Here is an 18892-nt window from a genome sequence, read left to right as displayed (position 1 = left end):
ATGACAGACGTGGAGGCCATGTTCCACCAGGTCAGGGTGCCAGTTGAGGATGCAGACCTTCTCCGGTTTCTCAGGTGGCCTTTCGGTGACATCAGCCGAGATTTGGGAGAGAGAGAGTTCAGGATGACGGTGCACATATTCGGTGCCACTTCATCTCCAAGTTGTGCCAGCTTCACCCTACAGAAGTGTGCACAAGACAACAGAGAACAGTACAGCGCCGCTGAAGTTGACACAGTGCTACACAACTTCTACGTCGATCACTGCCTCAAGTCAGTTAGCTCAGAAGAGGAGGCTGTGTCCCTGTGCAACGACTTGAGGGCTATCCTTGATTCAGGAGGATTCCGGCTAACTAAGTGGGTGAGCAACAGCCGAGCCATGCTGTCCGTGATCCCTGCAGAGGAGAGGGCCGAGGAACTTAGGGAACTGGATCTGGACCTGGACATGCTCCCAGTCGAGCGAGCTTTGGGAGTCTGGTGGTGTACTGAGAGTGACAACTTCAAGTTCAAGATCGTCCTACAAGAAAGACCACCCACAAGAAGAGGCATCCTCTCGGTAGTTGGCTCAATCTACGATCCGCTGGGTATCCTAGCGCCAGTGGTCTTGACAGCGAAGAGGATCCTCCAAGAGCTCTGCAGACTCAAACTTGGATGGGATGATGACATTCCTGAGCAGCTCGCTCTACAATAGTCCAGCTGGATGGAGGACCTTCGTCTGTTGGAGGATTTCGGACTGTCTCGGTGTTTCAAGCCTAAGGGCTTCGGCGAGGCAACAAGCAACCAGCTGCATCACTTCGCAGATGCTAGCCAAGAAGGATATGGAACGGTGAGCTACCTGCTACAGAAGAGCGACGACAACAAGCTTCATGTTGCCTTCGTCATGGCAAAGGCCAGAGTGGCGCCGCTCAAGCCCCTCACCATCCCGCGCATGGAACTAGCGGCGGCCACCATGGCAGCGCGCATGGACAGGACCCTGAGATCTCCGCCTAGAGGAATCGATGTTCTGGTCAGGCAGCACCACTGTGCTCAAATACATCAGGAACAGAACCAGCAGGTTTCGCACCTTCATAGCTAATCGAGTGGAGACCATCCTGAAGCTGTCAGAAGTACGACAGTAGCGGTACGTGAATACTGCAAAGAATCCTGCTGACTACGCGTCAAGAGGACTCAACGTGGAGTCTTTCCTGCGCTATGAGACTTGGATACAGGGGCCGGACTTCCTCACCAAGCCCGAGGAGGAATGGCCACAGAACCCAGACCACCCTGGGGACCTAACCATGGAGGACCCAGAGGTAAGGAACGCCATGGTCAGCGCTACTGCAGCTGAAGTTGGACACAGTTCAGCAGTTCCTGGAACACTTCTCTTCTTGGAACCGCCTCAAGAAGGCAGTCGGCTGGATGCTGAAGCTGAGAAGCACTCTGCTGATTCTGTGTCGCAAGAGGAAAGAGATGAATGCTGGTGCTCACGCAGCCATAAGAAGAGTCCTCTCCAAGTGTGTAACATGTCGACGCTCATATAGTGCTGCTGGACAACAACAGATGGCGGACTTACCCCAGGACAGGGTCCTTCCAGATGAACCCCCTTTCACCAACACTGGGGTAGACTACTTTGTTCCGTTCGAAGTCAAACGTGGAAGAAGCGTCATGAAGAGGTGGGGCGTTATCTACACCTGTCTGGCTATCCGTGCTGTCCATTTAGAGGTTGCGTCGTCGTTGGACACGGACTCGTTCATTGACGCTCTTCGTCGCTTCCTAGCGAGGAGAGGCCAGGTGAAAATCCTCCGTTCGGACAACGGGACCAACTTTGTTGGAGCGGAGCGTGAGCTAAGGAGAGCTATGGAACAATGGAATAGCTCCAAGATCGAGAACACTCTGCGTCAGAGGGGGATCCAGTGGATCTTCAATCCCCCAACCGGTTCTCATCATGGCGGAGTGTGGGAGCGGATGATCAGGTCAGTCAGGAAGATTCTCAGCACCACCTTAAAGCTCCAGACTCTGGATGAAGAAGGCCTACACACTGTCTTGTGTGAGGCAGAAGCCATCATCAACAGTCGACCGATAACCAAGGCTTCCAGTGACCCTACGGACCTGGAAGCGCTTACCCCCAACCATCTCTTGCTCCTCCAGTCAAAGCCATCCCTGCCTCCAGGCCTCTTTGTGAAGGAAGATCTCTACTCTCGCAGGAGATGGAAACAAGTCCAGTATATGGCAGACATATTCTGGAAACGATGGACAAGAGAATATCTACCTCAGCTACAAGAGAGGCAGAAGTGGACGCGTGTGTCGCGCAACTTCGCTGAGGGGGACGTCGTCCTGATCGTCGATGACTGCGCCCTGCAGACTGTTTTTAGATTGTGTCAGTGGAACCTGGATATTGGTTTGTTTGTATCTGCAATATGGATAAATTAACCCTTTCAAACAAGTCAGGGTAGGCTTGTTTTGGGTAGCATGTGTTTTTTCGAGAACAAGGGGCATGCGTCATTTTACATTTCACCTTATCACGAGCATTGAAATCTACAGCCATTCATACAGCTGAATAATGGGTCACATACACATTAGTACTCCATGGCAGGGTGGGGTGGGTGAAGACAATGAAACAAACTGGGAATGGGGGTTTCTGATATTTTTGCTATTCTGTTTCCAGAAAGTAATTTTATAAATTCTAAATCAATAGGCTTCTCTTGGTTAACACATGTTTCAATCTGTCCATATTCCTAAATATATTGCATTTCACAGATATATTATATACACAATGACTAAACTAGATATAAAGCTACATAATTCATTTTCAAAGTGGCCAGCATGCTTTGTAGGGAATGTACGTATGAGCATTTATAGATGAAGTTTCGGCAAATGTTAGTTCAGCAATTGTAGCCTATTCGTGACCTAGATCAAGTATTTCTGCATGATTGCTAAATCCTGTCATTATCTGTTTCCCTTAGGCCACACATGAAACCATTAGCTAGCTATTTAAAATTTTAGGCATTTGGAGTGACCAGTGAAGTAATATTCAGTCATGCTCTTCATGTGTCCGTTCACAAGCATCAAGTCGTTATAAAAAATAAATCCTTTCTTTTGACATGGGTAACGTAGGCTATTATTTAGGCTTTAAAGCCCAGGGCTGCATTTCCTAATAATGGAATCTCTTAGCATTTTACGAAGACTGAAAAGGTATACCTTACTAAAGTTTACTTTTCGAGGCGTGTTTCCCGAACTGTCCCTAAGGAGGTTGCTTAAGGGATAGCTTCTACGTGCAACGTTGCTTGGCGCTGTCCATAGCGATGGTTCTGATTTCTTTGGTATCGATGGCTCCAGGATTGATTATTCACTCCATGTAGTGACTACTTGACTGCGTTATGAGAGAAAGTGGTGTTCTTTATAAATAAAACACTGCAGGAATACTTATAAATATTGTATTCATCATGACTGGTGGGAAGTAGTTGAATAGTAGTAAATAGAATTTGAAACTTTCAAACTCAATTATCCAACCGTAAATATTATTTTTGTGAAATGGATTCACAAACCCAGCACCTCAGATTGCAGTATCACACCTCATCCCGCTATGCCACCTGGCAATACGCCTTCTTTGGCATGTAACGTTGTATTTACATTTTTGTTATAGTGTTGGCCACGAGCGGAGCAGACCAAGACCAACCTTACGAAAGTACCACTTACAGAAGGTATACTTAGCCCAGAACGTTTCGGGAAACATGCTGAAACGTTAAGGTACAGCTTAAGGTTGTAAGGGAATGGGGTTGGAGGACCAAACGTGACCAAGTTGAGTTCTAAAAGCTACTCACAAAACGTGAGATAAGCACAGATTTTTTCTGGGGGCATTCCAAGAGACCAGGGATGCACCCCAGAGGAGGAAGGGGTAAACCAAAAAAAAAAGGGATTTAATAACTCCCCAGCAATAGCCAACCTATTAAACCTATTAAAACTGGTTGATAAGTTTGATCTGAAACCAGTGAGGAAATAATAAAAGGATTGTTAACTCCACCTCTCGTCCTACTGATTACTTTGGTTGTGGTTGGATGAGAAGAGTATGAGATAGGTAGCCTACGCAAACTGCGCCAGGGAGGAAAACTATGCAGGCTCCCAACTGCGCAATAGCCTACCTAGGACCGGGGACGTAGTTTGACTGGCGAAGCAGGAATCCTAATAACGGGATAGGATGTGTACATACACAGTGGCGGGGGTCTCAGTTCCGGACCCCTGAGCTTATTTGCGAATTTGTGAAGTTCCCAATGGAAAGGGGCAATCTGCCAATGACCATGTGCACTACTTGACTTTGAGGAAAGTCAGCAACCACAGAGATTCACCAGGCACTCACCTAGGCTGACCGACTGTGCAGGAGACTTAAAAATGTGGCAACAAAATGCACCTACGGCTCCAAAGGATATCACTCAGCACCTGGGCGGTCTTCCACGACCATGCATTTAATCTTGCTGAACTCAACGAACTAACGACAAATATACATTATTCAAAAATAAACAAACAGTCACAAAGATGCCCAATATAGAACACTGGGCCATCGGAGCTTCACACCATCTTACTAGCAAGAACGGTAACTCCACGCTTGCATATCTATCATGAGTGTAATACGTATAAACAAACAGGCGCTAAGAAGGGAACAAAAAGCAAAAAGTACCTTGGCCTAAAGGCTGATGTGAAAGTAACCCAACTGCATAATCCGCAAGGGGATCTCCAACTTAGATCCCCAAACTATCGGGGGTGCGCAGGGATCTCTAGTTTGGATGTTACCTCCACCAGTGGGGAAGTGCTGTATATCCAATGACAGACAAAAACAATGACAATCACAAAAACAATGCGTTTAGAAAGTGACAAAATGAAACACCTTACTATACTAAACATCAGGTGGCTGCCAAACTGGGAAACCACACACTACAGGAAAAAGACACACAATGATGCCAAGAATAATTTCCACGGTCCTGTGCACCAAAATAAAATGTGAAAGTGATGGTGCGACAGACTGTCCTCACTACCCTAAGTTGACGGAAGGAGAATTGCTACAGATTTAGCTCCCATAGACTCCGTCACAACTCAGTCACACCTCACATAATGCACAAATGAAAAATAAAATATTGCCCCGATTCAATGAGAAACAGGGCTTATATAGAAAGACACGCAGCTGACCTTGAGCAATCAATGGGCAATCAAACCACCCGTGGCAGACTACCTAATATTCATTGCCACAGTGAAATGAATTACCAAAATAGGCAGGAATGCCCAAAGGTAGTGCCTGAAAATCTTTTCAGAGTCGTGCCAAGAAGCATGACAAAGGTATAACTCACGTACAACATACTGAATGTCTATTTCCACTTAACACTAAATAAAATTTTGTGATGTTATCCATGAAATGGCATTAAGACAATGCAATACATAACATTATGTGTTGCTACCAGACTTTAACCTAGCAATAGATAAATTTGTATGAGTGTGTGAGTGAATGGTGTGTGTGCCCTGTGATGGACTGGCGACCTGTCCTGCGTGTATTCCTGCCTTTCGCCCAATCTATGCTGGGATAGGCTCCAGCCCCCCTGCGACCCTGTTCAGGATAAGCGGGTTAAGATAATGGATGGATGGATGGATGGTTATTATGGCTTGTTTGTCATTGACCAGCCCCAAGACACTATCAACTCTCAGTCAGGATCTGTTGATGTTGTGAGAAGTCTTCCTTCTGTGAATTGTTTGAATACCAATTGCAAACATGTGAAGATGTAACAGGAATCATATTTATCAACATTCTGTTATTTGTTCCATGGAGATGCCAATCAAGTAGTATGATGCTGGTTCCAAGATACTGCTGTTTGTGCAAAGCCATTGATATTGCAGGTCAAATGATCACAGCACCTGGTATTTCCTGGTGATCTACCTTAGAAACCACCGAGCAACACCCTAGTGACCAGATAGCAACATTCCAATCTCCTGGTTGCTACGGCATTGCTAGGTGGTTCTTAAGGAGTTGTTAGGCATGAGATGAGGTGTAGCTGGGTGGTTGCTAGGTGGTTGCTAGGTGTGTTAGTTGGTTGCTAGGGTATTTCTAGGTGGTTGCTAATGTGTTTCTATGGTGTTTCTAGGTGGTTGCGAGGTGTTGCTAGGGAGCTGCTGGGGTGTTGCTAGGTAATTGCTATGGTATTGCTAGGTGGTTGTTAGGGGTTGCTAGGGTGTTGCGAGGCATTGCTTGGTGGTTGCTTAGCAGTTGCAAGGTGGCTGCTAGGTGTTTGCTAGGGTGTTACTAGAGTTTTTCTGGGTGGTTGCTAAGGTGTTACTAGGGTGTTCATAATACCGGTGAGGCCTGAATGCAATTGTTTGGGGAGCCAGGTTATGCAAAGAAAAGCTAGGTATGTTTAGCTTCCTTCATAGTACACCCCCAAAAAAAGCATGGCAACCACCTAGCAACCAACTACCAACAGCAGAAAAACCACTTAGCAACACCCTAGCAACCATCTAGTAACACCTTAGCAACCACTTAGCAACACCATAGCAACCACCTTTCAAAACCCTACCAACCACCTAGTAACACCTAGCAACCACCTTGAAACACCCTAGCAACCACCGAACCACAACCAAGCAACCCCCAAGCAACCACCTAGCAATGCCTAGCAACCACTTAGCAATTGCTTAGAAACAACCTCGCAACCACTTAGCAACAACCTAGCAACCACCTGGTGACGCCTACGAACCACCTTGCAACACCCTAGAAACCACCTAGAAATGCCTAGCAACCACCTACGAAAAACCCTTGCAACCACCAAGTAATGCCTAGCAACCACCTCGCAACACCCTAGCAACCACTAAGCAACGCCTAGCAACCCCCTCGCAACCACCTTGCAACACCCTAGCAACGCGTAACAACCACTTAACAACCCGCAAGGAAGACCTAGCAACCACCTAGCAACTGCTTAACAACCACCTTGCAACACCCTAGCAACACCTATCAACCACCTAGCAACTGCTTAGCAACCACCTAGAAACACCTCGCAACACCCTTGCAACCCCCTAGCAACCACCTTGCAACACCCTAGCAATGCCTAGCAACCACCAAGCAACTGCTTAGCAACACCCTAGCAAAGCCTGGCAACACCCTTTCAAGCACCAAGCAACACATAGAAACTGCTTAGCAACCACTAAGCAACGCCTAGCAACCCCCTAGCAACCACCTTGCAACACCCTAGCAATGCGTAACAACCACTTAGCAACCCGCAAGGAAGACGTAGCAACCACCTAGCAACTGCTTAGCAACCACCTAGAAATACCTCACAACACCCGAGCAACTCCCTAGCAACCACCTTGCAAAACCTTAATAACGCCTAGCAACCACCAAGCAACTGCTTTGCAACACCCTAGAAAGGCCTGGCAACACCCTTGCAACCACCTAGCAACACATAGCAACACCCTAGCAACCACCTAGCAACACCCTAGCAACCACCTAGCAACTGCTTAGCAACCACCTTGCAACACCCTAGCAACACCTATCAACCACCTAGCAACTGCTTAGCAACCACCTAGAAACACCTCGCAACACCCTTGCAACCCCCTAGCAACCACCTTGCAACACCCTAGCAATCCCTAGCAACCACCAAGCAACTGCTTAGCAACACCCTAGCAAAGCCTGGCAACACCCTTTCAAGCACCAAGCAACACATAGAAACTGCTTAGCAACCACTAAGCAACGCCTAGCAACCCCCTAGCAACCACCTTGCAACACCCTAGCAATGCGTAACAACCACTTAGCAACCCGCAAGGAAGACATAGCAACCACCCAGCAACTGCTTAGCAACCACCTAACAACACCATTACAACACCTAGCAACCACCTAGCAACTGTTTAGCAACCACCTAGAAACACCTCACAACACCCGAGCAACCCCCTAGCAACCACCTTGCAACACCCTAGCAACGCCTAGCAACCACTTAGCAACCCGCTAGGAAGACCTAGCAACCACCTAACAACTGCTTAGCAACACCCTAGCAACCACCTAGCAATCACTTAGCAATTGCTTAGCAACCACCCAGCAACACCTAGCAACCACCTCGCAACTGCTTAGCAACCACCTAACAACACCATCGCAACACCTAGCAACCACCTAGCAACTGCTTAGCAACCACCTAGAAATACCTCACAACACCCAAGCAACCCCCAAGCAACCACCTTGCAAAACCTTAATAACGCCTAGCAACCACCAAGCAACTGCTTTGCAACACCCTAGAAAGGCCTGGCAACACCCTTGCAACCACCTAGCAACACATAGCAACATCCTAGCAACCACCTAGCAACTTCTAGCAACCACCTAGCAACAGCTTAACAACCACCTAGCAATGCCTAGCAACACCTAGCAACCACCTAGCAACCCCCTAGAAACCACCTAGCAACACCCTAACAACGCCTAGCAACCACCTAGAAACTGCTTAGCAACCACTAAGCAACGCCTAGCAACCCCCTTGCAACCACCTTGTAACACCCTAGCAACACCTATCAACCACCTAGCAACTGCTTAGCAACCACCTAGAAACACCTCGCAACACCCTAGCAACCCCCTAGCAACCACCTTGCAACACCCTAGCAACGCCTAGCAACACCCTTTCAACCACCTAGCAACAGCCAAGCAACGCCTAGCAACCCGCTAGGAAGACCTAGCAACCACCTAGCAACTGCTTAGCAACACCCTAGCAACCACTCAGCAACCACCTAGCAATTGCTGAGCAACCACCTAGAAACACCTCGCAACACCCTAGCAAACACCAAGCAACCACCTTGCAACACCCTAGTAATGCCTAGCAACCACCTAGCAACTGCTTAGCAACCACCTAACAACACCATAGCAACACCTATCAACCACCTAGCAACTGCTTAGCAACCACCTAGAAACACCTCGCAACACCCTAGCAAACACCAAGCAACCACCTTGCAACACCCTAGCAACGCCAAGCAACCACTTAGCAACCCGCTAGGAAGACCTAGCAACCACCTAGCAACTGCTTTGCAACACCCTAGCAACCACCTAGCAACCACCTAGCAATTGCTTAGCAACCACCCAGCAACACCTAGCAACCATCTCACAACTGCTTAGCAACCACCTAACAACACCATAGCAACACCGAGCAACCACCTAGCAACTGCTTAGCAACCACCTAGCAACCACTTTGCAAAACCCTAGCAACGCCTAGCAACAACCTAGCAATCCCCTAGCAACCACCTTGCAACACCCTAGCAACGCCTAACAACCACTTAGCAACATCCGAGCAACACCCTAGCAATGCCTAGCAACACGCTAGCAACCTCATTGCAACCAACTAGCAACAGCATAGCAACGCCTAGCAACCACCAAGCAACATCTAGCAACCACCTTGAAACTGTTTAGCAACCACCTAGCAACAGCTTAACAACCACCTAGCAATGCCCAGCAACACCTAGCAACCACCTAGCAACCCCCTAGAAACCACCTAGCAACACCCTAACAACGCCTAGCAACCACCTAGAAACTGCTTAGCAAACACTAAGCAACGCCTAGCAACCCCCTCGCAACCACCTTGCAACACCCTAGCAACACCTATCAACCACCTAGCAACTGCTTAGCAACCACCTAGAAACACCTCGCAACACCCTTGCAACCCCCTAGCAACCACCTTGCAACACCCTAGCAATGCCTAGCAACCACTAAGCAACTGCTTAGCAACACCCTAGCAAAGCCTGGCAACACCCTTTCAACCACCTAGCAACACATAGAAACTGCTTAGCAACCACTAAGCAACGCCTAGCAACCCCCTCGCAACCACCTTGCAACACCCTAGCAACGCGTAACAACCACTTAGCAACCCGCAAGGAAGACGTAGCAACCACCTAGCAACTGCTTAGCAAGCACCTAACAACACCATAGCAACACCTATGAACCACCTAGCAACTGCTTAGCAACCACCTAGCAACTCCTTAGCAACCACCTAGAAACAGCTCACAACACCCAAGCAACCCCCAAGCAACCACCTTGCAAAACTTTAATAACGCCTAGCAACCACCAAGCAACTGCTTTGCAACACCCTAGAAAGGCCTGGCAACACCCTTGCAACCACCTAGCAACACCCTAGCAACCACCTAGCAACACCCTAGCAACATCTAGCAACCACCTAGAAACTGCTTAGCAACCACTAAGCAATGCCTAGCAACCCCCTTGCAACCACTTTGCAACAACCTAGCAACGTGTAACAACCACTTAGCAACCCGCAAGGAAGACCTAGCAACTGCTTAGCAACCACCTAGAAACACCTCACAACACCCAACCAACCCCCTAGCAACCACCTAGCAAATGCTTAGCAACCACCTAACAACAACATAGCAACACCTATCAACCACCTAGCAACTGCTTAGCAACCACCTAGCAACACCTAGCAACCACCTCGCAACTGCTTAGCAACCACCTAACAACACCATCGCAACACCTAGCAACTGCTTTGCAATCCCCTAGCAACCACCTTGCAACACCCTAGCAACGCCTAACAACCACTTAGCAACCCGCAAGGAAGACCTAGCAACCACCTCGCAACACCCTAGCAACCCCCTAGCAACCAACTAGCAACACCCTAGCAACACCATAGCAACCTCCTAGCAACACCCTAGCAACCACCTAGCAACACCATAGCAACCACCTAGCAACTGCTTAGCAACCACCTAGAAACACCTCGCAACACCCTAGCAAACACCAAGCAACCACCTTGCAACACCCTAGCAACGCCAAGCAACCACTTAGCAACCCGCTAGGAAGACCTAGCAACCACCTAGCAACTGCTTTGCAACACCCTAGCAACCACCTAGCAACCACCTAGCAATTGCTTAGCAACCACCCAGCAACACCTAGCAACCATCTCACAACTGCTTAGCAACCACCTAACAACACCATAGCAACACCGAGCAACCACCTAGCAACTGCTTAGCAACCACCTAGCAACCACTTTGCAAAACCCTAGCAACGCCTAGCAACAACCTAGCAATCCCCTAGCAACCACCTTGCAACACCCTAGCAACGCCTAACAACCACTTAGCAACATCCGAGCAACACCCTAGCAATGCCTAGCAACACGCTAGCAACCTCATTGCAACCAACTAGCAACAGCATAGCAACGCCTAGCAACCACCAAGCAACATCTAGCAACCACCTTGAAACTGTTTAGCAACCACCTAGCAACAGCTTAACAACCACCTAGCAATGCCCAGCAACACCTAGCAACCACCTAGCAACCCCCTAGAAACCACCTAGCAACACCCTAACAACGCCTAGCAACCACCTAGAAACTGCTTAGCAAACACTAAGCAACGCCTAGCAACCCCCTCGCAACCACCTTGCAACACCCTAGCAACACCTATCAACCACCTAGCAACTGCTTAGCAACCACCTAGAAACACCTCGCAACACCCTTGCAACCCCCTAGCAACCACCTTGCAACACCCTAGCAATGCCTAGCAACCACTAAGCAACTGCTTAGCAACACCCTAGCAAAGCCTGGCAACACCCTTTCAACCACCTAGCAACACATAGAAACTGCTTAGCAACCACTAAGCAACGCCTAGCAACCCCCTCGCAACCACCTTGCAACACCCTAGCAACGCGTAACAACCACTTAGCAACCCGCAAGGAAGACGTAGCAACCACCTAGCAACTGCTTAGCAAGCACCTAACAACACCATAGCAACACCTATGAACCACCTAGCAACTGCTTAGCAACCACCTAGCAACTCCTTAGCAACCACCTAGAAACAGCTCACAACACCCAAGCAACACCCAAGCAACCCCCAAGCAACCACCTTGCAAAACTTTAATAACGCCTAGCAACCACCAAGCAACTGCTTTGCAACACCCTAGAAAGGCCTGGCAACACCCTTGCAACCACCTAGCAACACCCTAGCAACCACCTAGCAACACCCTAGCAACATCTAGCAACCACCTAGAAACTGCTTAGCAACCACTAAGCAATGCCTAGCAACCCCCTTGCAACCACTTTGCAACAACCTAGCAACGTGTAACAACCACTTAGCAACCCGCAAGGAAGACCTAGCAACTGCTTAGCAACCACCTAGAAACACCTCACAACACCCAACCAACCCCCTAGCAACCACCTAGCAAATGCTTAGCAACCACCTAACAACAACATAGCAACACCTATCAACCACCTAGCAACTGCTTAGCAACCACCTAGCAACACCTAGCAACCACCTCGCAACTGCTTAGCAACCACCTAACAACACCATCGCAACACCTAGCAACTGCTTTGCAATCCCCTAGCAACCACCTTGCAACACCCTAGCAACGCCTAACAACCACTTAGCAACCCGCAAGGAAGACCTAGCAACCACCTCGCAACACCCTAGCAACCCCCTAGCAACCAACTAGCAACACCCTAGCAACACCATAGCAACCTCCTAGCAACACCCTAGCAACCACCTAGCAACACCATAGCAACCACCTAGCAACACCTAGAAACCACCTAGAAACTGCTTAGCAACCACTAAGCAATGCCTAGCAACCCCCGCGCAACCACCTTGCAACACCCTAACAACGCCTAGGAACCACCTAGCAACCTGCTAGGAAGACCTAGCAACCACCTAGCAACTGCTTAGCAAGCACCTAGTCATTGCTAGTGTTGCTAGGGTGTTGTAAGGGGGTTGGTAGTGTGTTGCTAGACGTTGCTAGCGTGTTGCAAGGTGGTTGCAAGGGGGTTGCTCTCGAGTTGCTAGGCGTTGCTTGGTGGTTGCTATGGTGTTGCTTGGGTATTGAAAGGTGGTTGCGAGGGGCTTGCTAGGCGTTTATAGGGTGTTGCTAGGTTGTTGCTAGAGGGTTGCTAGGCATTGCTAGGGTGTTGCTAGGTGGTTGCTAGGGGGTTGCTAGGGTGTTGCGAGGTATTTGTAGGTGGTTCCTATGCAGTTGCTAGGTGGTTGCTAGGTTTTGCTACGGTGTTGCTAGGAGGTTGCTAGGCGTTGCTAGCGTGTTGCAAGGTGGTTGCATGGGGGTTGCTCAGGAGTTGCTAGGTAGTTTGTCAAAATGTGTATATCTTGCAGAAAGACCAACAAATTCCATATGTATTTTGATGGAAAGTACTGTCTCATACACAAATTAGCCATGTAATGCTTTTGCAGCGTGAGACATGAACAAAATGAAAACTTCAACTTTTGTTGCTAGGGTGTTGCTAGGTGGTTGATAGGCATTGCTAGGGTGTTGCTACATGGTGGCTAGAGGGTTGCTAGGGTGTTGCTCGGCATTTCTAGGTGGTTGCTAAGCAGTTTCTAGGTGGTTGCTAGGTGTTGCTACGTGGTTGCTAGGGTGTTGCATGTGGTTGCTAAGGTGGTTGCTAGGTTTAACTAGGTGGTTGTGAGGTGTTTCTAGCTGGTTGCTAAGCAGTTGCTAGGTGGTTGCTGGGTCTTGCTAGGGTGTTGCATGTGGTTGCAACACCCTAGCAACCATGAGCATAATGAGCATTTCAAACCTTTCTGCTTCAGGATCCTAGTTTGACACAATGTGGTTATCTTGAAGAGAGAATACTCTAATACTCTTGCTAGGCATTGCTAGGTGGTTGCTAAATAGTTTCTTGGTGGTTGCTAGGTGGTTGCTAGGGGGTTGCTAGGGTGTAGCTAGGTGGTTTCTATGTGGTTGCTATGTGGTTGCTATGTGGTTGCTAGGTGTTGTTATGGTGTTGCTAGGTGGTTGCTAGGGGGTTGCTATGTGGTTGCTAGGTGTTGCTAGGCATTGCTAGGTTGTTGTTAAGCTGTTGCTAGGTGGTTGCTTGGTGTTGCTAGGTGGTTGCTAAGGTGTTGCTATGTTGTTGCTAGGCATTGTTAGTGTTGCTAGGGTGTTGCAAGGGGGTTGGTAGGGTGTTGCTAAGGTGTTGCTAGACATTGCTAGCGTGTTGCAAGGTGGTTGCTCTGGAGTTGCTAGGCATTGCTTGGTGGTTGCTATGGTGTTGCTAGGGTGTTGCAAGGCATTGCTTGGGTATTGAAAGGTGGTTGCGAGGGGCTTGCTAGGCGTTTATAGGTTGTTGCTAGGTTGTTGCTAGAGGGTTGCTAGGCATTGCTAGGGTGTTGCTAGGTGGTTGCTATGGGGTTGGTAGGGTGTTGTGAGGTATTTGTAGGTGGTTGCTATGCAGTTGCTAGGTGGTTGCTAGGTTTTGCTACGGTGTTGCTAGGTGGTTGCTAGGCGTTGCTAGCGTGGCGCAAGGTGGTTGCTCGGGAGTTGCTAGGCGTTGCTAAGCAGTTGCTAGGTGGTTGCTAGGGTGTTGCTAGGCGTTGCTTGGTGGTTGCTGCGCAGTTGCTAGGTGGTTGTTCCTAGTTGGTTGCTAGGGTGTTGCTAGGTGGTTGATAGGCATTGCTAGGGTGTTGCTACGTGGTGGCTAGGGGGTTGCTAGGGTGTTGCTTGGCATTTCTAGGTGGTTGCTAAGCAGTTTCTAGGTGGTTGCTAGGTGTTGCTACATGGTTGCTAGGGTGTTGCATGTGGTTGCTAGGGTATTGCTATATGGTTGCTAAGGTGTGTTAGTTGGTTGCTTGGGTGTTGCTAGGGGATTGCAAGGGTGTTGCTATCTGGTTACTAGCGAGTTGCTTGGTGGTTGATACGCTTTTGATTCGTGGTAACTAACACAGAAATAATCTGTAAGACAGTATGTGATATGATAGAATTACCCTTTAAGAGCATTATGAGAGCTTAAAAGGTTTCACCAAACACATTCACAGTAGGCTACTAGTAATTAGCTACATGTTGCTAGGTGGTTGCTATGGTGTTGCTAGGATGTTGCTAGGTGGTTGCTAGGCGTTGTTCGGGTGTTGCCAGGTTGTTGCTAGGTGGTTGCTAGGGGGTTGCTAGAGTGTTGCGGGGTGTTTCTAGGTGGTTGCTAAACAGTTGCTAGGTGGTTGTATATGTATTACGGTGGAAGGTACTGTCTCATCTACAATCAAATTACCCATGTAATGCTTTTGCAGAGTGAGATTTGACCAAAATGAATTCTTCATGTCTTCCAGTCTTCAGGAACAAAGTTATTTCAAATTGCGCATATTTTGAACAAAGAATACACTGGTTCCTTCAAAATGATATGTGAAAGATGATAGAAGATTCCTTATACTATACATACACATTAGCCCTAAACACCGTCAGGATTTTAAGATATGACCATGATGAGCATTTCATACTTGCCTGCTTCCAAGGTTATAGTTTGTCAAAATGTGTATATCTTGAAGAAAGAATACTATCGTGGCCAACAAATTCCATATGTATTATGATGGAAAGTACTGTCTCATACACAAATTAGCCATGTAATGCTTTTGCAGCGTGAGATATGAACAAAATGAAAACTTCAACTTTTCCCGCCTTCAGGAAGAAAGTTTTTTTAAATGTGCATATCTTGAAGACAGAATACTATAACTGCTTACAAATGACATATATATTAGGGTGGAAGGTACCATGTCATACATTGTCAATTTAGCCATGTACACCTTTTGCAGCTTGAGATATGACCAGAATGAACACTTCAACTTTTCCGGTCTTCAGGAACAAAGTTTTTCAATTTGTGCATCTCTTGAACAGAGTATACACTAGTTCCTTCAAAATGAAACATTTTTGATGGTGGAAGGTTCAATATGATATATGTACACATTTGGCTTTTACATGTTCTGGAGCTAAAGATATGACCATAATGAGCATTTCAAACCTTTCCGCTTCAGGATCCTAGTTTGACACAATCTGGTTATCGTGAAGAGAGAATACTCTAATCGCTTTCAAATGACAAATTTATGATGGTGGAAGGTTCCCTGTCATACGTATGTACACATTTAGCTCAATACACATTTTGGAGCTTGAGATATGACCAGAATGAGCAATTCCAACTTTCCTGCTTTCAGGATCCTAGTTTGTAAAAATGTGCATATCTTGAAGAGTGATTACGCTAGTTGCTTCCAAATGACGAATGTACAATGTAAATTATATACATTGTGATTTGTTCACAACTAAACACAGAAACACATTTCTGAACAGACCAAATGTAAAAAAAGGATTACCTTCTCAAATATGATGTTTGGTGAACAGAGCACGAAAATTACATGAAACTGATCCGAGGTGAAGAGTGTGTATGCAAAGTGTACCACAGTGTACCAAAATAGCAGTTAAGGGACATGAGTGGGATCTGCAAGGTCGGTGGTTCGATCCCTGGTGTAGCCACAATAAGATCCACACAGCCATTGGGCCCTTGAGCAAAGCCCTTAACCCTGTGTTACTCCAGGGGAGGATTGTCTCCTGCTTAGTCTAAATCAACTGTATGTCGCTCTGGATAAGAGTGTCTGCCAAATGCCATTAAAGTAATGCAAAATGGTGTTTTATGAATTTGAAATGGTGAAAAATGCGTACGACACAGCGCAAGGCAAGGTAACAAGTTTCCCACATTTCTCGACGGATTTGTGAGCATAGTAAACCTGAAACATCAACGTGACACAACCTTTGTGCTTTCTTTCTATCAGGGGTGGACACTATAATTAACATCACCTACCCTGCATTCAACCCGGTATCATCCACAATAATAAGTCTGCAAAGCAGAACTGGGAATGGGCCATAGTACCAGAACCTACCAGAATCTTTACAGTACCAGAATCGTCTGTAAAGAAACTCCTGTATCTTGACAGTTATTTTACCAGGTTTTCATTCTCTTTTGGGACATTTCACGGTTAGAATTTGCCAACTTACAAGTTCTGAAATTCTAAAATGTTCAGGCGAGTGCGGTAGAAATGCCTTCACAGTGTTGCTAACATTGTGGCTACCATGTGGCTGATGGAGGTAAACTTTGGGTGGACAAGCTGCTGGATCAGTTGGGCACTGCTCTTTTTTTTCCACACCCATCTCCCAGCGTCTGATGGACAGGCTGTTATGACCGCATGTTGCATACACTGCTGCCTATTTGGATGACATTATCATCTACAGTAATGACTGGCAGTGGCGTATGCAGGTTTTGCGAGCCATCCTGAAGACCCTATGAAGGGTGGGGCTCACAGCAAACCCAGGGACGTGTGTGATTGGCCGGAGGGAAGTACATTACCTGGGAAAGCTCTACAGGCAAGGACAAGTCAGTCTTCTGGTTGATAAAATCACGGCCCTTTCGGCGGGTCCCCAACCCAAGTTCAGAAAACAAGTGTGCTCATTCCTGGGGCTTGTGAATCACTATCGCTTCCTATCATAAAAGTATGTTCTATACCAGGCGAGAGCATGTTTTGAAGACTGACTCTTTGTGATGCCGCAGCTAACTTGTGCGTCCTCACGCGTCCTTATTGTGGCCGAACTGAATTCTAATATGCGCTTTTTATAAATTATGGACTTGCGTTCATAAAATGCATATGTTCCCTTCACGTTTATTCATTTGTATTGTGAGATGCGTTATGTGTTGAGTTTGCGTGAGTATAAACGTATGGGTGCATACATGCATTTAGAACTCGCCAAACATTTCACACGCATTAGTTTCATTCATTAAGTTATTCACGCGTTTCTGCAAATACGGTTGTGCTCGGATAAAATATGCATGTTAACCCAAAAGATATGTGCCTTTGGACAATGTCTGTGAGTAAGTTAAATAAGTTATTTATTTAATATACCGTGCTTGGTATAGGCATAGCTTCTTACCGCCATATCGGCTGGCTCTCTTCCTGGTGCTTCTAGGGAAGCGCGCTCCCGTCCTTAGACGGCTATATGGTTGGGTACGTTCGCGATCTGTGCATTTGCGTTATCATAAAATCAATTATGTGTTGTGTAACACTTACGGTAAGTTTAATGGCACGTGTCCATGTAGTGTTTTAAACATAAAGGCCTGGTGTAGTGTTTGAGTAATAGGTACCCTTTTTGAATGTTTAATAATATTTGTGTTGTGATCAGTAAACACCCCTGTGTTTATGGAATGTCATGGTGTGTGCCAATTTGGGGTGGTCATGCCTTCCTGTTAAAAAGGAAGGCATTGCATTTGTGGAGAGATCTCTATGAAGAATGAACCAATGCCTAGGTTCTCCTCGTTTACTATAACTGCAGGAAGAAAATGCTAATGATTCATGCAGGCAAAATGATGAAGTATAATCCCAAATTACTGCAATGGTCAATTGTATGACGATCCATAATGACGTTGTAGATTGATATAAATACACAATAATAATATTTTGTATGGTAATCTTTATATTTTTATGCATGATTGTGTCCCTACGTGTGTAACAGACAGGATGGTCGACAGTTGCACAGTAGCCGTGTTAAAATCACAATGTAACTTCCGCATTCAGCTGCAACACCATAGCAATACGCTGAGATTTACCATGCCCACACTTCATTAAAAGACCAACGCCCAAATATGCACATAGTCATTTGCTATTTGAACTACATGAATACAGTAAACAGCCACTATTCTCCAAGTATTCATATGCAAGGTATTGTGGAATAACTACCTGGCACAAAGTAATTACCTATTGATTGGAGCGATAAAAAATTGTAGGCACTATTTGAAGTATTTGTTATATCTCAATAGGGAGAGCACTTATCACTGTTTTGAAATTACAAATATACTGTAACTATTTCATACAATAGTTCCTGTTTTGTGGGTGTATTTTATGATGAGAAAAGGTTAAATGACCAAATATTTAAAGCCAGTTTTCTCAAAGCACGGTCACATATCTGAAGCACAGCCACATATTTTCAGTTTTTCATAGAAATTGATATCTTGTGTAAACTCAATAGGCTTTACTGAATAGGCTACATGGCAACTGTGTGAACTTGAGAGTGGTGTAACTAGGTTCTCCGTTTTATGTTCCAAGATGGCTGCAAGCAGGATGGTGTATTTGTTTGTCTTGTAAGTTATTCTTATGTCTTTTGAGTTTTTTGGACGTTT

The 18892-nt window shown here is 46.6% G+C and overlaps 1 protein-coding gene across 4 annotated transcripts in view; it reads right to left on the bottom strand.

Annotated features, from left to right (window-relative positions):
• rmc1 (regulator of MON1-CCZ1) overlaps positions 1-17720 on the bottom strand; it is a 57984-nt gene extending 40264 nt beyond the window's left edge. For 2 of the 4 annotated variants that reach the window (XM_061239888.1, XM_061239891.1), the window contains exon 1: positions 17650-17720. Coding sequence is in view for 1 of the 4 variants with exons in the window: in XM_061239892.1 (XP_061095876.1) it covers positions 17650-17655 (6 nt within the window). In the remaining 3 variants the exon portion in view is untranslated. The other 2 variants (XM_061239892.1, XM_061239889.1) reach the window with 2 other exon arrangements.
• Positions 17721-18892: the final 1172 nt, after the last annotated feature.

This window comes from Conger conger, chromosome 4 (genome assembly GCF_963514075.1).
Source record: "Conger conger chromosome 4, fConCon1.1, whole genome shotgun sequence".
Lineage (NCBI taxonomy): Eukaryota > Metazoa > Chordata > Actinopteri > Anguilliformes > Congridae > Conger > Conger conger.
The sequence above is the reverse complement of the archived record's forward strand: the minus strand, read 5'-3'. Positions and strand labels throughout refer to the sequence as shown.